Consider the following 27,110-nt stretch of genomic DNA (forward strand, 5'->3'; position numbering starts at 1 on the left):
CGCTAAGGGACTTTGAGGAGCGTTTTTTTGCCAGCCACTGCTATGATGAGGAGAGAGAGCAAGAGAGAGATGGCGTCTCATCAGAGGCAGGAGATGGGACATGGTCGAGTGCTGCACACAGGGAGGCTCCGAGTCCGACTGAAGAGGTCTCGGCTCAGAGTGAAGGGGACCTAGCATTAGATCTGCAGCAGGCCATTTCCTTAATTTAATAAGGCAATTCAGGCTAGCCTCTGTTTTACGATGGCCCTGTCTGTTGCAGTGCACTGCGCACAGTTGTAAATTTCTGTGGGCCGGTTTCTTTAATTTAACTTGTAGGCTATGTGTTTAAGTTAGAGAAATATGCCTGCTCTAATAAAGAAATATATTGTTAACTACTAATTATAATAGTTAATTATTCCCGTTGGCAGCTGAAATCTCAGCAGCCACAGAATGGACTTTCTTTTAACAGAATGGTTAAGGGAATCATTAAATGGTTTACTTTAGCAGATTTCCTTAGTTTATGTAATGGAGTTCTGTAAAATATTGGTTTGATAAGGGTTGCTTAATGCTGCTTATAGCTTTTCAGAAGACAAGTCACAGACAATCTGCTTGGCATATCATAATTAGCATTGCAGCAGATGTCTCGCACGCGGCACACTTGATCACGCAGGACTAACTGGGCCTGAGCACGGTTACCTCTTAAACGTCCGCACATTGGAGAACAACACAGAGAACAAGACGGCTACATTACTGACTTTGTGGCTTATTTTGAGTCATGTTAGTCAGATACAGCCAACACTCTGGTATTTCTCCATATTGAAGTCTGTCCACGTTTTGTACCCGTGCATGAACTGAACCGTACCAAAGCACACCTCTTCCAAGAGTGCCAGGGCCAAAGAAGTGTAGCGTGTTTGAGCACTGATCAGAGCACTTACACTTATCAAACGAACAAGATCCGACTCAAAAACATTCTGAGAATCCTCACAGAGAGCTCTTATTTTAGCTTAACAAATCCTAGTAAGAATTTTTGGTAACACTTTATATTAAAGGTACAACTATTCACCATTAATATGTTGCTTATTAGCATGCAAATTAGTAACATATTGGCTCTTAATTAGTCATTATTAAGTACTTATTAATGCCTTATTCTGCATGGCCTTATTATACAACCAGTAAGCCATTAACTAAGAGTTTTCCCTCAATAACCTCAGAATTATTGCTTATTAGTAGTAAGGAAGTTGTTGTATATGAATTACGATCTCAATAAGCTTTGCTTAGTATGGACTTTATAAGGTGGTAGTACCACAAGAATAGTTATTCTCCCTTAATAACACTTAATGAATATGGTCTGTTCTTACATAACAAAACACAAAACTACAAGTGTTAATAGTGTCCAAATAACTCTAAATTAAGTCTTTGTTACTTAGAATATGTTCCCTAATCTAAAGTGACATCTTGATCATTACTAATTCACTAGTAGTTGAACACTTATTAACCAACACATGTTCCCTAATCTAAAGTTGCCTCCTTTTCACACTTAGTTAATATATTATAGCACATAACTACTGCAATGAACAAGTGATGGGTTACACCTTTGAAAAAAATGGCTCTATCTATCTATAGGTTCCCTCTCATTCAGTGGTAGAATAACAAGGACAGCACAAATACAAATACCTCATTTATTAAACCACTGGTTCAGGTTTTCCCAAGGCTGACAACAAATACTGCCTGAACTTGCTGTGTAGTTTAACTTACAGGTAATGGGGTCTGCCTGAAAATTCAAACACTGACAAGTATCAGTGTATATAAACATGTCATATAATATGGTATCAAATGTATAAGCAGGTCATAGGTACTCTATTGTTGAAAATCTGCCTGAACTGTACAAACATTGCACTTTCACAGCCTAAACTTGCTCTATAATTACTGCATCAGGTGATTTATTTCCCCTGTGCACAAATATTTCACTTTTCCAATACAATATAACAGAATTTTAACTGAACAAAGAAGCTCACTTGCATTTTAATACTTTAACAAGGGAAGGAGTTGGCCTTTGGCCTTCATGTCCATGATAATAATCTTTTTCTAGGAGGTAACAGTACATTTAGTGTGTCAAAACTTTTGACTGGTAGGATAAATATCAACTTGATATCTGCATCTACATTTCAGACAGGTGTACTCAGACTACCTGTAACAGGGTCGACAAAAAAATCTTGATGGTTGACAGTCAGGTGATTGTAACCTTCATCCTGAAGATGGCGGTAAGACCTCCACCCATCAGAAATGATTGAGCTTCCACGACAAACGTGCTTCTTTATTAGAGGCAAGAGATGCCTGGATAAACGGTGATGCACAATCTTAAGAATGGGTCTCCTCCTGTCATCCTTAATCCCTAGCATTCCGAACACCCAGGAACTCCTGTTGCTTGCCCGTCCTCTGTTGTACTGAAATTCACAAGAGCAAATATTTCAAAATGAGGACAATGGCACTCACAATACAATGATTCTGCAATAACGGTGGGAAATGGGAGAGAATAAATCATAAGTCAAAAATTCAAAAGTCCTCTCTAGCTTTGGAGTAATGGTGCATGTTTACAAATATTGAACTGTTCTGGGGTGTAGGAATAATGTGGTTTCTTAAAACCGACACTCCCCTCTATTGCATCTATGAACTACAATGTATCTTATTCCATAATGCAGTAGTTACTTCTCGAGACACAGGAGATACACCTCCAAGCACCTCAGGCAAAAACAGATTTTAAATGTATGTATGCATGTATTGTCTCTACTTTCAGTAGCTGAGTTTAGCACAGACTTAACCAATATCAAATACACGATTTTAGACACAAAATCATGTATTTGGCATCAAAGTAATACTCATAAGTGTTTAAGTAACTTTCATACCTTTCTTTTATGGCCAAATTTGCTTTCATCTATCATAACAATCTCTGCTCTTTGTCCAACAGTCTGCTTGCCTCTTCTTCTCATTCTTTTCATTCCCGATTTGCAAACTCTCCGCAGCTTGTCTGCAAGTTTACTCAGAGTTGCAGAACTCCGAGTAATTCCTTCCTGCAGCATGCCCACTTGTCTCAGTCGAAGGCCTTGGGCGAATCTGTAATAGATCAACCAGATAAATATTTATGACACAATTTAGAAGTGGGGGTTTAAAACCAATTTCTTAAGTTGTCATTGGTCTTTTTAAAACCATAATTATAACCATAATTTCTCATTTGCAGTCCCATTTGCAGACACAGCAGATACTCATAGCCTGAATACAAGAGTGTATTTAACCTTAAACAACAAATCTCAAAAGCAAAGTAGGGTGAAGAACATGCCCTGTATGAGGTGAGGAATGGAATAAATCCCATCTGCTGTATCTTTGAAGAGTTACAAGAAACAACTGAAAAATTGGTTGCTGAGTAAATTAGCACAGTGAAGTGTCTGTTTAGAAAAGTTAAGTTCTTTTGAACTTGTGTGCGTTTTTTTTTCTCCAATGAATTAAGTTCTTTTGAGACAATTTACAGGAACCAACTAAAACCTAAAAATCCACAAGACCTTTGTACTACACTGGACTCTTCGCAACCCAGTACTTATACAATTACACATACATACATATAAATTCAACCAATATTCAGAATTCTTCCCATATACTGTATAAACTCATGTCTCGTAAGCATTGGCTCTTATAGGACCCAGCCCAACCAACAGTATAGTGAGAACATTCAAGAAAACATTATGGTCCGAGTTAGACTTTGTCTTTGATGGCTTTTGTTATTATACAATGTAAAACCACGCACCTGTAGATGTAATGCATCCACGTATGCAGTCGAATGTGAGAATTCTCAAACATGGAGCCACTTCGGATGGACCTTGATACCCTTTGTGACAGGAATCTCTGCATATCCTGATGATTAAATCCAAAGGTTAATGTTACAAAATAAAAACCTATAATACTGTGCTGATTTCACTAAATAAAAATGTAACATAAATGAAGATGAAGAAGGGGACATAGATGTTTACATATAGGTGTTGAAACAGCTAAGATTGGGATTGAACAAGGTGCACTTGTACTCTTAGTAGTCCTTGTGATTCCCTCCCCCCATGCAACCTCAAAGCACAACAGAAGAGTCCCATTTCTAGGCCTACTTGACAAGTAATATCTACAACTGTTACACCTTAAATTGGGTTAGACATTTGAGTCAATTTAGCTGTGTCTACTCTACTCTACTTGTCACCACTTGTGCTTTTGTGCCAGGCAGCATGAAAAGGGTGATATCAATCAATTAATGCCTGTGCATGTACAAGTTTAAAGTCAAGCTGATTGGTGGCGTTTATTGTTAAATAGGTGAACAATATGACCAGGAATGTGATCTAAAATTGTTAAAAAGGCATTTTTCATTTCAGATTTTGTACACATGTAGAACTTTGTGGAAACATTAACGCCCCTATCTCTACAAAATAAACAGTAGCTTACTTAAAAATCAAAATTTGCAGCTGTGTGTGATTTGTATTGTGACTCTCTAGATGTGACTTAGCATATTTTGTGTGTACACCACTCATAGCTTCTGTATTAAAAAAAATGTCGTAAAATATAGGATTTGACACTGAATTCCAGCAGATATAATTGGATGGTTGCATGCTGCACACTCCAATATGCTTACACACACATAGAAAATTAATAAATAAGGCACATTTAGTTGTTCTACTCACCATGCTGCCTCCTTCTTGCCATAGGGCCGTTTCAACTTCATAACATGAGAGCAAGAGGGGCATTTCATCCATTTTCGAAGAAGGCCTTCTTTCATTAACCATCTGGTGAACTTGTAGTTTTCCTTGGGGCACTGTCTAAAATGTATTCGACTCAAAAACTTGTAACCCAACAACATATTTGTTAAACCTATACCTATGGAATAATGTCAGAGTCAAAGCTCATAATATTGCACCGCGCACCTTTCTTCTTTTATGTCTAAACTGTTCCGTGTAAACAGCCTGGCAGTCCTGCATCAAAAAATGGCGCCCTGCCCTGTTAACAAGTGGTCATAAAAAGTAATTATTAATAAAAGCATTGGAAGAGCTGTTAAAAATATGTTCTGAAGTAATTATGAGGCAAAAATACAGATCTTCAGTTCTAGATTTTGAATATACTAGGAATTTGATGATAAATAAAAATTACATGTCTAAAGTCAAAAATGTGGCTTTCATCAAGAATGAAGCTCCATTTTATTTTGCAGCATTCACACTAATTATTATTCAACATCAATTGTATTGCTTGAAAGATTTGTCTCTCAGAAGTAAAAATAATTCTGAACTGTAAGACTTACCAACTAAACAGATCTTACAGAGTATCATTTATGTATTGAATTCTGAACCACATATTGTGCGTGGAATCATATCAGGAGATGAGCAGATGGTCCCATTCCTAGAATATGCTTCATACTTTTATCAAAAGAGAAGAGACCAGTTTGAGCAATTTCAGCTGACCTTAAGCTGTTGTTTGTGCTCATTTCTCATGTTCTTCTGTTTTATATATTTTTCAGTGAAAGGGCCAGCTGAGGTTATCAGCAGATATAAAAAAGTCTTGAAAAGCTTCAGCGAAGTCCGCACCATGACTGAAGCCTTCAGAATCAATGGCGTGGACCGGGGAACCATCAAGATGACTGATGCAATTGCAGAGCTCAACATTGTGGATCCTGAAACCTTCAAGACCCTGAAGTATGATCCTGCAACTAAGACCCTGCAGTCCTTTGCCAAGAGGTGTGCAACCCACATTACCCCTGAGAAGAAGAGCATTATAGAGGACATGAAGGCCAAAGGCCAACTCCTCCCCTTGTTGATGAAATATTAAGACTTAAGTGAGCAGCTTTGTTCAGTTAAAAATCTGTTGTATTGTATTGGAAATGTGAAATATTAACCTGTGCAGATTTTGTTTTATCCTTGTTAGTGCACAGGGGAAATAAATCACCTGATGCAGTAATTATAGAGCAAGCTTAGGCTGTGAAAGTCCAATATTTGTACAGTTCAGCACATTTGTTCTAAGCTTTGACAAGTGTAGTTTAGCTGATAAAGACCAAGTTCATGTTGAGCTGTGCAGGTTTTATATTTTTTATATTGTGCAATGTATTGTATTTTTGTACTTAATATTGTGCAGTATTTTATATTGTGCTGTTTTTTGTAAGCAGGCAGATTTTGGTTAAAGGATCACACAGATTTTCAACAATAGAGTACCTATGACCTGCTTATACATTTGATACCATATTATATGACATGTTTATATACACTGATACTTGTCAGTGTTTGAATTTTCAGGCAGACCCCATTACCTGTAAGTTAAACTACACAGCAAGTTCAGGCAGTATTTGTTGTCAGCCTTGGGAAAACCTGAACCAGTGGTTTAATAAATGAGGTATTTGTATTTGTGCTGTCTTTGTTATTCTACCACTGAATGAGAGGGAACCTATAGATAGATAGATCCATTTTTTTCAAAGGTGTAACCCATCACTTGTTCATTGCAGTAGTTATGTGCTATAATATATTAACTAAGTGTGAAAAGGAGGCAACTTTAGATTAGGGAACATATTCTAAGTAACAAAGACTTAATTTAGAGTTATTTGGACACTATTAACACTTGTAGTTTTGTGTTTTGTTATGTAAGAACAGACCATATTCATTAAGTGTTATTAAGGGAGAATAACTATTCTTGTGGTACTACCACCTTATAAAGTCCATACTAAGCAAAGCTTATTGAGATCGTAATTCATATACAACAACTTCCTTACTACTAATAAGCAATAATTCTGAGGTTATTGAGGGAAAACTCTTAGTTAATGGCTTACTGGTTGTATAATAAGGCCATGCAGAATAAGGCATTAATAAGTACTTAATAATGACTAATTAAGAGCCAATATGTTACTAATTTGCATGCTAATAAGCAACATATTAATGGTGAATAGGTGTACCTTAATATAAAGTGTTACCGGATTTTTAGCTTAAGAGTGATTTAGGAACATTCTCACGACAACTCTTAGCAAGGAAGTGGATGGTTGTCTTTCAGGAAGGTTCTCCTCTCTCCACAGAGAAACGCTGGAGCTCTGTCAGAGTGACCATTATTGGTCACCTCCCTGACTAAGGCCCTTCTCCCCCGATCTCTCAGTTTGGCCGGACGGCCAGCTCTTGGAAGAGTTCTGGTGGTTCCAAACGTCTTCCATTTACGGATGATGGAGGCCACTATGCTCATTCAATAATGCAGAAATGTTTCTGTACCCTTACCCAGATCTGTGCCTCGATACAATCCTGTCTCGGAGGTCTACAGACAATTCCTTGGACATCATGGTTTGGTTTGTGCTCTGACAAACCTTTCCAAATCATGTCCAATCAGCTTAATGTGCCACAGGTGGACGCCAATCAACTTGTAGAAACATCTCAATGATGATCAGTGGAAACAGGATGCACCTGAGCTCAATTTTGAGTGCCATGGCAAAGGCTGTGAATTTTTTATTTTTTTAATTTTTAATAAATTTGCAAAGATTTCAAAACAACTTCTTTCACGTTATCAGTATGGGGTATTGTGTGTAGCGCTGTGAATACTTTCTGGATACACTGTATCATCACCCTCCTTCACAGCAGCATGTTACATTACAAACAAACAGACCCACTTACAATAAGCTAGTGAAAATGCAAGATGAGGCAGATGCATGACTTGTTTGTTTTTTCACTAATGGTTGAGTTTGGTAGTCACAGTCTACAGATGTGTGCTGGGCATCTGTTTGTTGTTTATGCCTGTGAGTTTGTGCATGCGCTCTTTCATCAGTTTTTAAATATACATTATCTCAACCTGAACCAAAACCATTTTCTGTAGTCCGAGAACATTTTCTTTGTTCTCTATGTTGTGGTCTGTGTTTCTAATGAGAAATATTAAACAAAAAGGCAAAGGGCCGACCAGTTGAAGTAGTATGCAGAAGGTCAACATCTAGGCAACTGCAGGAGATGGGAGTGCGAGGACAGGCCCATCGGCAGGCAGTGAAAGACCTCTCCAGAGCTTCTGGAAAGGGGAGTAGGGGGTTCTACCTGAAGAGAAAGGATTCCACTTGGGTCCTCAGGTGAGCAGATTGCATCTAGGGAGTGAGTTTGGGACGGCGAGAGTCCCTGATGTTGATCCCATCTGTCAGCGAGCGAGAGGTGGGGCACACCCTGATGAGGACAACTACCCAATCCAGGGCTGACACAAAGAGACAAACAACCAGTCCCACATTCACACATACAGGCCTTTTAGAGACACTCATGAACCTAACAAGAATGTCTTTGGACTGTGCGAGGAAACAGGAGGGGACCTGTGCCCGCATGGGGAGAACATGCAAGCTACATACTGGTGGAAGAATCAAAGAAAAGAGCTTCTGAACTGTGAGGTCAACAACTGTGAAGCCCTGAACGATATGGCCTGACAGTTAACTCCTCTACTGCAGCACAAACTGAGCTACTTAGAGAAGTTCAGAAGGGGCAGTCAGGAAACGTAGGAGCTGGAAATGCAAGTAGCTCTCTTTGAATCTCCTTTTTCAGTACTCACAGGTCAGTGCTGAAAGAAGTATGAGTGCGGCTTCAGTGGTTCAGGCACCTTTATTTCAACTCAGTTGCATGTTTTACAACTATTTTGCTGTCATAGCCATTTCCCATTAATCCTCTAAATTGATGTTACAAATAGAATGCGTACTTCCCCTTCTCTAATGGACCAAAGCATCAATAGATCAACTTAACATACTGTAGGATTGCCAAACAGTCCTGACCTTGTACTATAACCTGATCTCCACAAGGCCCTCTTTGTACTCCTGCCTGCAGGGAGCAGTCTCCAGAAGCAGAGGTCAGTAATATGATTTGCTGATGAACAGTAGTAATCTGTACCTCAGGAAAATGTTACTTTGTATCAAATACATCTTTAGGGTCAAAGGATATTTAAAGCATATAGCGTTTATATCCTGTGACTGCTGCACAGTGCAGTGTATACAAGAGGCCGCTATACGATCTCTGTGCATGTTTGTCAGTATGTTCTTCTTCACTCTTTAGTTCTTATTGTGATTCTGTTGAACTACACATAGCATTGATATAAAGTATAAAAAGTGATATATATATCACTTTTAGACACTTTAGAACTATTCTTCTTAACCACCCAATACCTGACTGTAACTGTTTTATTTGATTTTAATTGTTGACTAATCATTGCAGTAATTCAGGTTTTTTAATTATTTTTAGTATATCTTATGGTTCTTATTGCTTTTATTGATTTCATTTCCTGTGGTAACTCATTTTGTTTGTCATTTATTTATGTACTCTCGGCATCATTGTAAATGAGGGTCGTCCTCAATGATCTATCCAAGAACTTAAAGGTTGATGATGACAATATTCTCATTATAGCGTCAGACCTAGACCCTCCGCCCCCCCTCCTGTCTGACAGGGATCGTCTCCCTCTGTGAGGAGCAATGTGAACAGCCAGGTCAGGAGAGTATCAGGAGAAGTCCTCCTGTAATGCTCTAGATATTTTCTGGAGTGCACATGTGAAAATGGATTAGGGCAGGAGAAGAGCATGCGTGAGCAGCTGTTGTCATGGGGTTCAGATTGATTCATTATGTCAACACAAAACATAGGTAAAAGAGATGACTTGACACTCAATGAGAAGGACGAGTAATAAAAAGATATCTTGTGTGTGTCTTAGTAGGAAGGTCTTTCTTTGATTTATCTTCTTGCTTATTTTTTGGGCTTATGCTATACTTTTACATTTTTGATGTAAGAAGAAGTTTGTGAACGGGAGACTCACCTATGATACAGATGTAAAAAGCTGCAACAATATCAGCCTCTCTGGAGAGCCTGGAGGCGAAGGGGTCACCACGTAGGAGATAATGGGGGATATGTGACGGGTGTGTCCATGTCTCGTTCTCCATCACTGCCATCAGTGGGGAATGTCCTGGAAAGCAGAGGAAAAGGCTGAAACAATGAAGCTGCTTCCTCAAATAGAAATCAGTTCAGATAAACAGACATCAGGTCAACAGGACACATAACTGCATAAATTCATCTGCCCTGCAGGAAGCGAAGATATGTAGACATATCTGCAAGGGTGGAATAATTCATGAGCTCATATCTGCAAATCATCTTTATATTCAGGGTGCGATTTCCCCCCCTCTGGTCTATATATCTCTGCCTCTGCTGAATTACTTTTATCTCTGGTGGGGACAAAATGTGTCCCCCCCCCCTCCAAACACAAATCATTCCAACAACTTCTTTCATGTAAAGTAAACTCCACGCAGCCACCGTCACTCCGACTGGTTCCAAAGAGAGAACTAGTCTCGGAGATTCTGCTCAGAGACGGAGAAATGTGGGCGGGTCTAATTTTACATTGGCTAATTTAGTCAACATGACATTAAGATTGACAGGTGGTTTGACCGATCACAAACTTCTAAAGCATTTAATACACAAAAATAGTATTTATCAAAGCACTTTTCTTATATTAAAGCTGACGCCTTACAGAGAGCGCTACTTGATGAATTAAATTTTAAAAAATTCATTTAAAATATTCCTGCAACTGCAGTGTTTAAATTCAAGTTCTGAAATTGTTTTAATTATTATTCTATAGAATAATAACTTCATTAAAAAAAATTAAAGAACAAGAATAACTATATAATATAATTATTCTATAAGATATTATTCTGAAAGAAAGAGCCTAAAACGCTTCAAAGTCTATAGGCCCACAGTTGTTCATCATTTTTTTTCATGAATAAAAACGTTTCAAAAACACCCCCCCTCTGTTTATTTTACAAATCGCACCCTGTTTATATTTATATCATGACTGAAGTCAGCATTGAAAACACATCAAACAGGTGTAGACTGATACCTTCTGTGACTCTAGCAGAGGAACCAAGAGCACCAAGAGTAACTTTCCTCACAAACACACAACAGGCAAAAATCAGTTTTTACAGCATTAAATTAATATGTTTACAGCCTGGTACAAAAAACCAATAGGTTTAGTTATTGTCATCACTTACACACACTGTAGGGGGGGGTCATTTTTTTAAAACCAGCTCTATTTTTGATTTTGAAAACGATACGTGTACTTAGGAGCGTAGCTGACCTGATTGACAGGTGGGCATGAGGTTCTAGTTTGTGATGAGGCGTAAAACCTGCCTCAGCTCCAGCTCTCAGTCTGTCATTAGGTTGAATGAAGACTGAGACAGCATTTCCAACATGGCGGCTGCAGCTGATGATCCTCCAGAGCCCCCTACAGGAACAGATGTCTGACATCACTCAGGCTTCATCCTTTAATATTTACAGTCTTTGGCTTTCTTTGTAGTGTGAATTCACACAACAAGTCTGAGAATAGAACAAGTTAGAAAGTAATTATTGACTGTGCCGTGAAAGTTTCAAATCAATAACTAGTTATAACATTCAAGGTGAAGGGTCTGTGTTCCTGTTGGTAGTGAGTGCCCACCATTCTGTGAGCACTCTGTCTATTTAGTCCCAGAGAGTGGTGTGTCTTTCTGAGAAAAACCTCCAGTGTTTACGACACATAGATGACACGTGGGCCTCTTGGCTCCTGCAGAGAGATAAGACGCAGCAAAACCAAAGTGCAGAATCACGAGCTTCAGAGAGAGGGAGAGACGGTGCCTTGCTCCGATCAAAACTGAGGCATGTCATGGCTGTATTTGAACAATGTTAATGTACAGCTGCTTGCTGCTGATTACATGAACTCCTATAAATAACATTATCGAGTGGAACTTGTTTTCATGTGTGTGCTCGTGTGTGGATTGAGAAGATTAAAGTCGTTTGTTGCAGAAACTAAATTAATTTAGAGGAGGAAAACACATTTGATATAAATACAAACCTGATATTAAAATACAAGATAAGAGTAAATAAAGTTATGTGGATCCCCTGCAGCTCTACATTTAATGTTAAGAGTGTTGAGCTATGTTGACAGCAACAGCTTCTGTGTCTGATTGTTTATGAGCCAGAAAATCAGCAACATGCTTTTTGTGGGCTGAGCCACTTTGCCAAGTTTGATCTAAATTTGGTTTGAGGCCGATAAGCAATCATGTCTTTTGTTTGGGTTTTTGTGGTGTCCTGTGTTGACCCTTACATATGGTTTCTGCATCATCGTGAAACAAAGAAATGACTGTTTACTTCCTCCAGACAGTCTAAGTTAGCATTAAACTGAACTGCAGTAGAATAAGATCTGGCCCTCGAAAGAACTAGAAGACTTAATAAAGTAGCTTACCACATATGAAAAAGGATCATTTGTGGACAAAATCCTTCCAAGAAGAGCTTTTTAAGTGTAGCACTTTTCTCTGCTCTCTGACCAAAAAGAAAAACCTAATTCAGTGAGGAATGCTGTCCTCAAAGATTTCTCCTTGGGCAAATACAGCCTCAGAAAAACAGCTCAGACGACATCTTAAAGGAAAAGCACACCCAATTTCCCAAAGTAAATGGTAAATGGACTGTAGCTTATAAAGAGCTTTTCTAGTCTTCTGACTACATAAAGCGAGTGTACACCGCATGTCACAGCTACACATTCACACACTGATGGCAGAGGTTGCTATGAATCCCATTCATAGACATTCATGCACCGCTGATGAAGCAGCAGGAGCAATTTGGGGTTAAGTGTCTTACTCAAGGACACAGCGGACATGTTGCTGCAGGAGCTGGGGATTGAACCCCCTGACCTTACAGTTGAGAGACGACTGACTCCACCATCCGAGCCTCGGCCGTAAAGTAGGATTTACTGGGGAACCAAACATGTGCCCGATGTATAAACATTGATTAATGTCCTGGGTGATAAAATAGTGATGAAGTAATCAACCAGTACCAGGGTGGATTAACTCTCACTGTATTAAAGCTGCCGACAGGACACGAGCACCAGCAGACATTTGAGGCAACACATTAAAATGATTGCTCCACCATGTGGAAAGAAGAGGTGGGCGTTATCCCCTCAAACATATTGCCTCTCTACATCGACTCACACCTTTTAATAAATGAAGTCAACCACTCAAACAGAGTTCACCATGTACCATTTGATCTGCAGTGACCTCCACGTCAGACCTCAAGGAAAACATTTCCAAAACACACAAAAATAAGTTCAATGTGTCATAAAATTAGCTAATGTTAGGATTTATTAGAGTGACTGATCACTACGCCCCCACAATGTACTTGTGTTTAAGTCTGTTCTATCAGTCAGGTAAAAGATGAATTGGTGATAGGCCTGAGCTTGTTTAGCACTTTTCTATTTTGCTTAAATCAAATACTTGCAGGTCTAATGTTGACGTTCTGTGCTGTTTCTGAGTTTACTCTCGCTGTTTCTAACTTTTGGTGCAGAACTGAACCAGATCCATAAAAACACTGTTTACACTCAGTTTGAAGATTTTAACTATGAGATATGTTTGCATAGAAATACAACACTTCACATTTGCATACAGCAGGGAATTGATCTAAATGAAAATGAGTGTCATGGTTAGACATTACATATCAAATTACAGATGTTAAAGATGCTTGATGAAATAATAACTGGACTCTACTAGTGTGTAGTGTTTTTATTTGAATTCCTAAAAGGACTTGGATAAATAAAGTATAATGTCGGACCGGTCCTTTGCTCAGCATGTTCCAAAGTTACAATCCATCACCTTGGGGTAAAAAAGCAGGCATCATTATATTTGACACCCAATACAAACGTTTGTTTTCCTACTTCTTTATCTTTGCTTCTACATCCTGATACACGTATGGTTAATTTCAGACTTATGTAGGTTAGGGGTTGAAGTCTGTCATGGTTTCCAGAAGAAGATATTAATGAGTGCTTTGTGAGAACAGAAGGATATAATCAGAGAATTCACTTCAAGCTAGGGGGAGGGGTCTGTGACGTTTATGTCCTGTGACCAGTGCGACCGCTACGATCTCCTTGCATGAATTAAACTGCTTCAGTGTGTTTTCTGTTCTCCAGTGTGTTCTTCTCCACTCTTTAGTTCAGATTGTGATTCTGTGGAGCTACACATAGTATTGATGTAAAGACAAATATTCTCATTATAGCGTCGTATAGCGGACTCTGCTGCTTCATCCACCACTTCAGACGCACTGACATACACACAGTCAGACGTGCACACACACACAGTCGGACGTGCACACGCACACAGTCAGACGTGCACACACACACAGTCAGACGTGCACACACAATCAGACGTGCACGCACAGACAGTCAGACATGCACACGCACAGTCAGACATGCACACACACAGTCAGACATGCATGCACACACACACACAGTCAGACGTGCATGCACAGTTAGACGTGCACACACACACAGTCAGACATGCACACACACACAGTCGGACGTGCACACACACAGTCGGACATGCACACACACACAGTCAGATGTGCACACACACACATTCAGATGTGCACACACACACATTCAGATGTGCACACAGTCAGACATGCACACACAGTCAGACATGCACACACACAGTCAGACGTGCATGCACACACACAGTCAGACATGCTCGCACACACACAGAGTCAGAAGTGCATGCACACACACACAGTCAGACGTGCACACACACAGTCAGACATGCACACACAGTCAGACGTGCACACACACAGTCAGACGTGCACACACACACACACACACACACACACAGAGTCAGAAGTGCATGCACACACACACAGTCAGACGTGCACACACACAGAGTCAGAAGTGCACACACACAGTCAGACGTGCGCACACACACACACACACAGTCAGACGTGCACGCACACATACACAGTCAGACGTGCACACACACAGTCAGACTTGCACACACAGTCAGACGTGCACATACAATCAGACGTGCACGCACACACAGTCAGACATGCACACAAGCAGTCAGACGTGCACACACACAGTCAGACGTGCATGCACACACACACAGTCATACGTGCACACACACAGCGCTGCCCTCCCTCACTGGCTCTGCTGAAACCATCTCTCCTCTGTAAGTACTTCAGAAGACGGTTCAGAGGTGGATCACTTCATTACACCTCTCGGACATTCAGATTGAAGGCGAAACGTCACAGGGGCGTAAATATCTCAGCTTGAAACAGAGGTCTGAATCGGGCTTGTGTTTGGTCCTGACGTCTGCATCCTCTCCCTTCTCTTCATTTAGTAAAGAATGAGCTTCTTTCTGAATTGGCATGGAGGGTTAGTCACTATATCATATGCTTAAGAGTCGTAAAGGGCAAACAAAATTCCTGAGCTCTGCCAGCACGGACATTACCGATCTTACACAGAGTGATGCTTGACAAGCACTGTCTCATTAAATGTGATGTTTGGAACTGTCCCATCACCATATTTATTAAGAAAAAAACTATTCCATTCATTGGGCAGAATCTAGTATCAGAATGCATGAATGATATTAAACATACTTTATGTTGCATGTACAAAGGGCCATGTTTTCCCAAATGAATGCAGAAAGTTTATTGTCAGAGGAGCAAATAGGCGCACGGAGACGCCATGTTAAATGGTAAATAAGTTTGTATATGACTACTCAAAGCTCTTTTACAACGCAGGTCACACTTACACATTGATGGTAGAGACTGCTGTGTAAAGAGTTAACTAATCTATTCATACACATTCACACAACGCTTAGGAAGCAGTGGGAGCAACCTGGGGTTAAGTGTCTTGCCAGTGGACTGGTCGACATGTGGCTGCAGGAGCTGGGGATCAAACTCCCGATCTTCTGGTTGAGAGATGACCGACTCCACCACTGAGCCACAGCGGCCCCATAATGTTGTTAAAATACTCCCAAAACTCTCTGCAGCACAGCTTTGGTAGTATTCATCCCTTAGCATGTGCTAGGTGAATTAGATGGTGTTTTATGTTGTTGTGCAGGTTTAGTGGGCGCACAAATGTGTCAGTCCCTGTCTGCTGCTGAAAAAAAGGCTGATGATACGTTGATACACTGAAGTAAAGGGATCTGTTGAGGTAGGCTTTAAACTGTTCAGTTTCTCACAATCTGCTGTTATTACAGACTAAAATACTGCTGCTGGGTCATAGATCCAAAATTCATCAAAAAAACTTAACAAAATACCTTAAGTGCCATTAGTGCCTTATTATGTATTGGCTTTGTTTTGGAGAGAATCATACATTATTCCTAACAATTTGGATCTCTTCATATTCTCTGTCTATTGATACTTTCCTTGGGTCCACAGAAGTAAGCATTACATCAGAAACTGGAAACAGCATGTATAATCAAGGAGGGGGGAGTTAAATTAAATTAGAAATTACTCAGAAGGCTCTTTATTATAATAATATAATAATAATAATAAACTTTTTTAATAATTTAATTTTTTTAATGTGAGGAGTACAATACAGGAGTTCCACAGATTGTAAGAATTAGAAGGATACAGAACTATTTAAAGGTCCCATATTCTGCTTGTTCTGGTTTTATCTGCCCTTTAGTGTGTTTTCCAAGTGTCCTGTGCATTTTTAGGCACATCTGTGTGCAAAAATTCAAAGTCCGTGGAAACACGGCTTCTCCCACTCCTCCTGTTAACTGTAGCATTAGCTGCATGTAACGCTCGGTTCTAGCCCCCCTCGAAAAAGAATTGTCAGTCCGACGTCATTGTCAGTGTGAGATCACTGATCTAAGCCCATTGGCTCGTTGTGGTAAGCCCTGCAGCTCATGTTGCCGCCCGTTAACTTCTGTAACACGCCCACGATATGCCGTAGCCTGTGGTAGCACAGTAGTGCTAAGGTGCTAATGTTTATGCTCCCCTCGGACGGAGCCAGTGGCTGCATTCCCAATATGGTAAAAGAGGCGAGACATTTCCGAGAACCATGCTGGGCAACTGACCAATTACAGCAGAGCCGACAGGCCAAGGGTTACTGCCCTTTGTGATGTCATGAAGGGAAAATCTCCAAACGGCCTGTTTGAGCACACATTTTCTGAAAAGTGGAGCAGGCAAAAGACGGAGAGGATGGACTTTTCTCATCATTGGGGGGTTTGTAGACAGACTAGAGACACATATTAGAGTTAGAGAAACATGGAGAAATGGATTTTACAGAATGTGACCTTTCAGTCTTTCTTCTTGATAGAATTGAGTGCTCACATGAAGTGGTAAGTATGATCTGTAAAATCCTGTCCATGAAAGATTTCATGAAGACATTATTAGAAAAACACATCAATCTGCTAATTTAACAGATGTCAGTTCAGTTCTAGACTGGAATCGGTCATACCACATATACAACCATTCATCAATTAGACAACCCCCAGAGCATTGTGACCTCTAAGATTCAAGTTATTCCATGTATCACTCAAATTATCTAAGATGACCTGTTCATTAATCTCTTCATCTCAATGTTAAACATTTTCACATAAAGGACTCTAAGAGCTTCCCGCAGACACATCATGTGCTTTAAAGCTACTCAATTCACTTTCTTGGAACACTTGATCTGTTTCTGTCTTCCTACACAGCACTGACTTTGGCATGAATGCATTTCTCCTGTGTTTGCCCCATGCAGTGGAAAGACCACATGTGTGATGTGAATATTTTTTCAACGTATTCATGCAGCAGGCACACCGCTTTTAATCGTATTCACTATTAATCAATAAATTACACAGGAGCACTTATAATCTGGGGAATTAGAAGAAATGACTTTCAGTAAAAATAGGTGACTAGTCCAGATTTAAAAATAAAAACGTGTTCAAACACTTTGGAAAAGCTGCTTCACAAATCACCTTTGTTTGCTCCTCTGAGCATGAAACACCATATGTTCTCAGCTCATATTAATTTTATGCAAATAGAGTTGAATTTTCATTCCCTTCATTAAGCTTCACAAACACGTCTGGTTTTTCTCAATCTGTAAAGCACAGACCTTTAGGGTAATATTTGTGAAACAATGGTTTGGTGTCAAAGCAACATTACTGGAGCACTTTACAGGAGGTCCTTATGTGTGCTGACAACTCTACAAGGTGCCAATCCTCATGAGACAATGGTGTCAGCCTTCTTATTGCCTCACATTATGTTCTTCTGCAGTTCATTGTTTTTCAATCAGTGTTCAACTCAGTTTTATTAGAAGAAGTTTTCACTGAAAACTGTTTGAACCTAGTCGGCGAATGATATTGAAAAAAGATCTGTTTCAAGGACATGTTTAAGCTGTATGGCGTGGTCATGTTGACACCTTCAAACCCAAAGAAGTTCACGTGTGTTGTTGGTTTTAGTGATACAAGTGTGTTAGTTGTTTAAAACGCATAGTATGTAAATATCACCACCAAGGGGCTCTCAATAAAAAACATAACAAAAGATGAAGTCAAGGCTGGCAGGGAATCATGGGAGTGATTCTCCCTGCTACTCCCAACCCCCAAATCAGAGTCAACCGCAGTCAATATAGTATACGTAATCATGACGGACACAATATGTTTATCGTTGCCACGGAAACATGCTACGCCAAAGACCGCTGCATTAGGAAGTGTGAGCTGCTACTGAAAGCTGCAGTGCTGTTGCTGTATGTGCTGCTGTGATAAAAATGTCATGTTAATATTAGCTCGCCTGTAATCATATTCTCTTCCTCAGGTCGGTTTCACCCGTTCGTCATGACTATGATCACTCCCATGATTCCCCGCCAGCCTCGACTTCATCTTTTGTTATTGATTTCACTGAGAGCCCCCTGGTGGTGATATTTACATACTGCACGTTTTAAACAACTAACAAATTTGTATCACTAAAACAAAGGATTTCTCTGGCTTTCATAACTGTTGTAAATACTGGAGGTAATGTACTCAACAATAACAAAAATATAACATATGTTCCTCAACAGTTAGCTGAAATCCAAACAAGATTCAGGTTAACTCAGTGATAACCGTCTGGAGATTGATTCATGTTGGCTATCAGACATCTAATTTTAAGTAACATCAGCAATGTTTCATACCATGTGTCACTAATAGCCCTTAAGGGACAAGTCCAAATGTAACAGTGATCATAAGTAACAGCTGGTGGAGGGACCCAGGCAGAGATTAACAAACATCAGAGCCTATAAAAGACACAGTGTATGTAATTTTAAGAAAAAAGATCCTCAGGTTCGCTTTGAACAGCGCTGTCATGCCTTGGATTTAATTATCTTAAAAGGAGCTGCCAAAACGCTCCTGAATCAACTTTGTCTGTTCAATCAGCATCTCCTAAAACCAGATGAAATGTCATACTTCCAGCATGTCTTCACCACCACAGCTAAATTAGAAACATTCTATATCAAACCAACAAGCTATACTGTTACTTCTTAGAAGTGGAGCAGCATTTGTTGTTATAATTAGATGTGAAAACAGAAATCATTGATCATTGATTCCATATTTTCAACTCAGACCTGACCTTCCTATAAGATTCAAGATCACCTTTGACAGGCTCATCCAATATCTCCCAACACCTGGCTACATGGTCGGAAGCACTCATACATCAAAAACTCCCAGGACTTTACCAACAAGGGGAGAGATCTGAAATTACATCCTGAGGAACCCATGGTTTCCAGTGAAGTCACCTCACTTTTTACATGCATCCCAATCAAGCAGGCTGTCAATGTCATCAGAGAAAGGCTCCTGCAGGACACCACCTGATCCCACAGGACAACTCTCTCTCAGGCCACATTTGCGCCATGCTTGACCTCTGCTTGAACACGACTTGAGCAGAATGGAGGTTTCTACAGACAGAAACATGGCTCTGCAATGGGCTCACTGATATCCTAACAGTTGCCAATCTCTACATGGAGGAGGTAGAGAACAGGGCTCTAGCTACCTACACCAGAGTTTACCCCCAGCCACTTGTTTAGATATGTGGACGAAACCTCAAAATTCATTCAGATGAAGTTGAATCCTTCACAGTACACCTCTACAGAGAAGACAACAGGTTTACCAGAGAGGATGTCAGAGGACACAGCTTGACCTTCTTGGACTGTCAAGGTCAAGGTCAATAATCAATCAGCCAACATATTAAACCAAAGTCAATGTTAAAGATGCTGGAAAGTCGATCTGCTAAAATGTGAGGTTGGATACAATTAAAAGTGGAAGAAAAGTCAACAAAAAGAAATTCTTAGCACCATCCAGGTGACTCTGGACCATGTGAATTAAGGTGCCTACAGCATCCTCAACCCCCCTACCTGCCCTATAAGAGAATTGAAGTGGGTCCAGTTTTTCCCGAGTTGTACCCAAAATTTCCAAAATATCATTCTTCATTCTGGGAAGTGTGCACTGAAGCAGACAGAAGCCTCAACATTGGAGTCTCCAGGAAACCTGCCCACACAGACCAGTATTTAAGTTTTAATGTAGGTGTTATCAGAACCCTACATCATAGGGCTATCAGTGTATCTACATGGGCAGAAGGAAGATAGAAGGAACAGAAACATCTGAGGGGAGCCCTTTAGGCATGTGTTTATCTGAACTGGGCCTTCGTCAAGACTTCCTAAAAACACTGCACCAACAAGGTGTTAAAAAACGTCCTTTAACCCAGGCGGTGGTCTGAGACACCATCTATCATCAACCTACCATGCTGTTTTGAATTGTCTCCCAAAATGACTGAAGCCCCAACATGTGAGCCTAACTACCCACAGATGACTGGGAGGGTTAATGACTCTAGGCCGAACCAGGTCGACGACTCAACTAACGACTCCCATGTGAGTCATCCCACAGAAGCTTAACTGAAGAAGGGTTTCATGTAGATGTTGAGGCACATATTTATGCTTTACAATGAAAACACTATGAAACAACTAGAACCTAAAGGTTTATTTTATAAGTCACCTTTGTTCTCTGTCATCTCTACATCTTTATCTCCCTGCATAAATGATTCACACCATAAGTATCATAGATCTTGTTTAATATATCAGAGCAGCATGTTGATTATGACAGCTTATTAATGACAGCTGTATCTGAATGTAGGAAAATTTTTATTTCTAGGGTAAATGACTGTGAGCTAGAATAAGTCATTGTTGATTTAAACTCATCATTAGTTTTCTGTGCTTTAAGTCGTTTGATGAGAGAGTCTGAATCTTGTGAATGGTGATTCTACTTAATATAGAAAGTCATTAAAAAACAGCCTAAGGGTACGATGATGTAAGGAACAAAGGTGATGCTAAATTTCAAGTTTCACAGGTGAGAATAACAACAGCACAAACACTGCAGCTGTTAGTGCACACGTGAGAAAAAAAAGATGTGGTTAGGTTTCCCTTATGTAATGGTGTTAGTCCAGAAAGATATATTCTTCCTGTAGCTCCTCTGTTCTACTTTCCAAGTCCAACACGGCTTAACACGCTAAACCTGGCCTACTATAAAGCCCTGAAGTTCAACTGTTTTCAGTAAGAGCTTGTGGTGAAAGTGAGGAAATTGGTCACTTTTTTTTAACATAAACCCAAAGTACCTGAAGTATTCTGAATTGGTACTATTGATTGATTGATTGATTGATTGATTGATTGATTGATTGATTGATTTACCTCCACAACCAAAGGACCCATCTATGATGTGTCCACAAGATAGAAAAGTACCACTGAGGTGTTGGAGCGTTTCTGGGGCGAACCGCCTGCTGTGTTGAACACCCTGCTGTCAAGGAAGACAAAGAGGGGAGAAATCATTGTCGGCCTGTCAGAAGATGACGTGACACTGATTACAGATGCCATCCAATTGATGTACCCTCTTGAAAGTGTGAGTGAAAAGAAAAACACCACCATCTCCGTTTTTCCACAATACAGGCCAAAGTGCAGAAGCATTTCTATCCAGATGAAGAGTGATGTAATGTTGTGCACAGCTTGACATACTAACAGACCCGTCCAAACAAAAAAGAACATAACAGCCTAAACACGGCAATAATTAATTAATTAATATAGTCACTGATTCACAGTTAAGCCATTTTTCATTTGAATATGTTTTTATCTTGCGACCCCCCTCCCCCCAGTATCTTGAGAACCCCCAGGGGGTCCCGACCCCTATCTTGGTAGCCACTGACTTAATACGTAGAGTATTGAAGTTTATGTTTGAATGTACTCTCTCAAACCATAAAGGATGGAGAGTTAGTGTCCAGATAATGAAACGATGCAGTTCTCAAAAAGACAGCGAAACATTGTGAACACACATTTTATGGGGGAAGTATTCAAATAACTACTGATCTTAAAGATTGATTTGTAAGTTACTGACCAGTTCAACCAAACTTATTTCTCTGTATAATGTTTTTAAATGCACAGAAACTGTGATGATGAGTTTAGTCTATTTGAAAAACATCTTTGTAGGAGGTCGAGAGGTCTCCCCCAGAACATTTTTAACACCAGAAATGTATTTCCCTCGCAGGTTAAGCTCCGACACAGACGCCTGTCCCCTTTTTCTCTGAAGCGGAGCGGGATTCAACGCTGAAAATAAAACTTAAGAGGTAGTCTGTGAAAAGAACTCCATACCTGTTGTATGTGACTGTTTGAGATTTTACCAAAGCTACAGAGAGCAAGAAACATTCATTTGAACAGTTAAGGTTTGCACTTTGGATGGAGACACAGTGAAGCATCTTAACAGTCTGCTGAGAGTCAGACAGAGCATAGCTCAGAAAACCATTCAACATGATGGGAATTATAATCCCGTTATTTAAACTGATGCTGCAGCTGTTTCTCTGCTCTCTTTTGTATTTTTTACAAGTTATTAAGAAGCCTCTCCAGTCGAAGCTCACCTGTTAACAGTAACGTTATGAAATGGAGGGAGGTGAAAATATCAGCGAGGTCTGGACCTCGGTTGTTAGAAAAATGTTCTGAATACAATCATTTATTTCTTGATTTCCATGCACGCTGCTTGAAGAACTTTCCTTTCCTGATGAACACTCAAAGAGATTTAAAGACACAAATCTAAATCTACATTTTAAAGTGGAGCAGAAAAATGTATCAGAATGTAGAGAAAGACATTTCTGCAGTTAAAGATGTCCTGAAGGAGACCTCCAGACCCCCCAGCAAAGATGTTTTTCAAATGTTCCCCCTTGAAAACGAGATGGTTCATCTCAAGGGGCAATCCATCAAATAAACATAATTTCTCACAAAATAGACTAATCTTGTCATCACAGTTTCTGTGCATTTAAAAACAAAACATTGTGATATATTTTTCCCATATCGCCCACCACTATGTCATGTTTTGGGTAATTCCAACATTAAAGTCTAAAGATGCATTTGAATGGATTACCAGAGACCACAGATCAGCATGTTTCAGCTCAAACATCTGATGGATGGATGGTCATGCACCCTGGGTCTTGTGTGGTGCTTTGGGATCCTTCAGTATTGAGGATTCATCCAGGACAGTACCGCCTCTGTTCACAAACAAATATTCCTCACATGATTATCTTCGCTGTCTGCAAAACCTTGATCAAATTGGACTTTTCATGCTTCTGCATCTAACCTGACCAGCACATGATTCTTTTCCAAGAAACTTTTAGACTTGTTATGAAGTCATTTTCAGGGAAATTCTCATTCAGACTTGTAACATAGAAAGCTTTGAATCATATTAATGGAGTATTAAAATCATCCTCTATGATAGAACATCTTACTACAGGCGGACACCTCAGTGAGAAGACGACGCCCACTTTGTCCTTTACTGCTCATAAAATCCACCACAGCTTCATACATACTGTTCACACAGTTTTCTGAATATGACCAAAGTCATATTTGATTTTCAGTATCACACATTTTAAAGGCTCGTACCAGCTGTCTTTCATACCTGACACTACTCAGGGTTCAGAATACAGGAGGGAGTGAAACGATCACCATGTTGAGTTGACCTGTTGAGACGTCGTCTGCCCTTTCCTTCTGAAGGTTGATCACGCTGCTTTAACCCCTCTGTGTCTGGATGCTGTGATTGGGTTCTGATTTTCTTGGTCACATCATTGTGCCCTTTATGAACTCCACCCTGCACGTCATGCATGGTGACAGGGGGGGGGGGGGGGGGGGGGGGGGGGGGGGTTGAGATTTTCTGACATATGAAATATGGGACATGAAATATGTGAGAAAAGGGAGATCCACACCCGATCCCAAGTGACCGGGCTCAAGGTCAAGAGGATGTCCAGAGGCGTGATGATGCTTTTTACAGCAGTGCATTGTGGGTTTACACTCAGGCCTGTTAATGAGCTCTGATCTGATTTAAAAACATCACAACCTGTCTGTTCCTTGTTCTGACTTCTAAACACTCTCTCTTGAGTATGACCATATCAACAAAGACTAAAAGTAGAGGATTTCTTTATAGTTACATTAATGAATCACTTCCCTAACAGACTCATGGTTTGTTACCGACTCCTTTATAACTTCTAGATCACATCGAGCTGTAACCTGAGGAGAGTTTTTACATTAACCATGTGCTCTTCATACAGTCTGACTTCAAACAGATTCATGATGACTCCTTTGCTTTTCAGAGGGAGTCTTCTGTCACCATGCTCAGCTCCCAGTCAGCATCCTCTGCTGGGTTCTCTTTATGTCTACATTTATAAATCTCTACTGTAGAGCAAGGACAGTGGATAGAGTTGGAGATCAGGAAATGTCCTGAAGTTAAAGGATCCACAGGTCAGATTCCAACCTGGGCCGTCCACTTGGAGAGTGACTATAGCCTCCGTACATGGGGCGTGCACACTAACCACAAGGCTGCCGGCGCCCCCCATTCAGCTCATTTTTGCTGTATTCAAAATAAGTAGTAAAAAAATGATGTGTGGCAGATCAGAAAGTAGAGATACAAAACTAAAAAGCCTAAAGCTGAACCGTAGACCCATGGCCATGAGCCTGGCATCACAAAGCCTCCAGCTCACTGTGACAAGTCAACACTATGTCTGTGTGGTGGAGTAAACACAGAGCAGCAAAGAGAAGACCAGCAAACGTTTCTTCAAATATGTATCCCCAGAATCAGGAAGTGATGTACATGTTTGATTTAGTGACGCAATCAGTGAGGACTGCCTCCCTGTACTTAAATGAAGATCCCTGGAGTTCAACCTCAGTGACATCAGATCATGACCTGAAGGACGACATATAACTCACAGTAACAATTCACCTTCACTCTGATTATTCACTACATCCTGTACGCATGGACAAAAAGAAAATACTAATTATGAGTGACTTTGATCCATTCATCTTTAGACTTCCCCTTTATGTTCTGATCATCCTGGGAAAACATGTTTGTTTGAAGGTGATGGCAAAGAGACATCTCATGAATATGTAACACAATTCAAACATGAAGGATTTCCATTAGAGGTGTTTCACTTCATTATATGTGTCTGCTTTGAGGCATAACAATATGCTGCTACATTTCTGCAGTCTTTAAATAGGAGCAGGAGACATGTGTATGACCACATGGCCCCTGATTGACTAAAACAAGGAGGTAAAACAGTGAAGAGGATTATTAGATGACATGGTTCAGCGGTGAATCCGATTAAAGATGAAAAAATAGATCTTCCTCAGAGGTCAAGCACAGGGCGAAAGTCTCAATGGCTGCCGTTTAAAAAGTTCATAATTAGAGGCGACTGTAGGTGTTAGGGGCATTCAGGGTACTTCTTCTGCACATCGGGGCTTTTCTTTACCTCATCTTTATTTCAGAGATAATAACACAAAGTTAACAGCAAAGCGCGAATGAGATGAAAAAAGGATAACTCAGAGGATTGTTGAAAATTGATGTTCCTGCTTTGGTTAAAGAAGCTTTCTGTGAACTGAGCTGAGTTTAGGAGGAGACGTGATGCGGTCAAATGAACTCAATCAGCTGTTAGTGAAGCTTTTCTGTACAATGCTCACCTTTTCTTCACCGGTTGTCAATCATCCCGAGCGGAGTTTAAATACTGTCCAAAAGAAACTGGATGAAACAGCGTCAGAAGAAGAAGAAGTAAAAAAGAAGAGCCTGATAAGTGTCCGCGGAGGTCCCGCTGAAATATCCCTGCGCGTCAGCTTCAACTTCTCCTCACAGCCATCATCCCTGAGCAGAGCCACACTGTCTCATCAATCACCGCGGGTTTGTTAGTCATCTGTTTTCTTATGTATTCATTGGGAACACCGCGAAGCAACAAGAGTCACAACTTCCGCTTGAAATCTTTCAAAATAAAACCCTCCCAATCTCGCTCTTTTTCGCCGCGTTGCTTGAACAGGCTCAGCTGCTCCTTTACAAAACAGTGACCTCACTGGGTGAGCTGCAAGCATGGAGGTAGATTATCAAGGATGCCTTTTGTGACCCTGTGCAAGCTAAGGTCCTTGGGAGTTGATGATTTTAATGATTTTTCTTGCGCTGTCCCCATTGTGGGAGCACGACACAAATGAAGTCAAGCTAAGCATCCTTACATCCAGCTACACTCTTCATGATTCCATCAGAGTGGAGACATGATGGGCTTGCTGCCTTACAGTACCAAATAACTTCTGCTGGAATAAACAGTCAACAGATGATCTGAAATAAAAAATAAAAACATATTACAAAACTTGTTGGAGCCATAGGATTGTGTTGAGTAGGGTTGTCGGGATGATGGGATGTCGGGTCACATGGGTATGGGCGGAGATGTGTTGATTTAACTCACCTGTTCACCTTTTGTTCTCAGTTGAAGAGAGGGGGTGAGCTGGGTATTCTATTGTTTCAGGCTCACTGTGATTATGAGTTAATGCACGTTATTATAAGTTAAGTTGATTATCTTTTTTTCAGTTAATAAAAAAGTCAAACTTATTTTTACGTATCACAGTATTCTTTTGAAAGCGCGTCGGCCAAATATACTAGGCCCAACCTTAGCCTCTCAGCGACTTCATCTTCAGGAAAGCCATTTTGAAACTATTTCCATACAATTAAAAAATATCCAGGCAAAGCACTATTCATTTCCAGCTCTAAATATTCTGTGTTTCTCTGTTTACTGGGTTGCACCAGCTATGCCTCACTTAAAACAGCGTAGCGTATTTTCTAATTTATATTGATGTGGACGCAGAAGCAACACTTAAAGTATTGCATCAACTAATTTGAATCTGACATCTATAACTCCTATGTCCTCCGTAAAGTGTGGTTGCATTGTGTTATCGTTTGAAGGGTGAGAAAACGAGGGATGCAGCTGCCTGCTGTCAGAAGTGTGTTCTCTGCTGGTGATTACATTCCTCAGGAATGTACATTAAGTGACCTTCTGTTTAAGCTGAAGATTTTG

At 40.2% G+C, this 27,110-nt stretch overlaps 1 protein-coding gene and 1 long non-coding RNA gene across 2 annotated transcripts in view; both read right to left on the minus strand.

Annotated features, from left to right (window-relative positions):
• opn5 (opsin 5) overlaps window positions 1–25,919 on the minus strand; it is a 75,611-nt gene extending 49,692 nt beyond the window's left edge. The window contains exons 1-2 of the mRNA XM_065964147.1: window positions 25,738–25,919; window positions 9,781–9,927 (exon numbers count right to left, since the gene is read on the minus strand). Coding sequence (XP_065820219.1) covers window positions 9,781–9,913 — 133 coding nt within the window. The 5' untranslated portion in view covers window positions 9,914–9,927; window positions 25,738–25,919. The remainder of the gene's footprint in view (window positions 1–9,780; window positions 9,928–25,737) is intronic.
• On the minus strand, window positions 1,663–7,997 carry LOC136182787 (uncharacterized). Its single transcript, XR_010668805.1, has 3 exons — window positions 3,776–7,997; window positions 2,883–3,090; window positions 1,663–2,423 (listed from the first exon to the last, which is right to left on the minus strand). It is a non-coding gene; the product is annotated as an uncharacterized lncRNA (long non-coding RNA).
• Window positions 25,920–27,110: the final 1,191 nt, after the last annotated feature.

Source organism: Labrus bergylta, chromosome 15, assembly GCF_963930695.1.
Source record: "Labrus bergylta chromosome 15, fLabBer1.1, whole genome shotgun sequence".
Classification (NCBI taxonomy): Eukaryota; Metazoa; Chordata; class Actinopteri; order Labriformes; family Labridae; genus Labrus; species Labrus bergylta.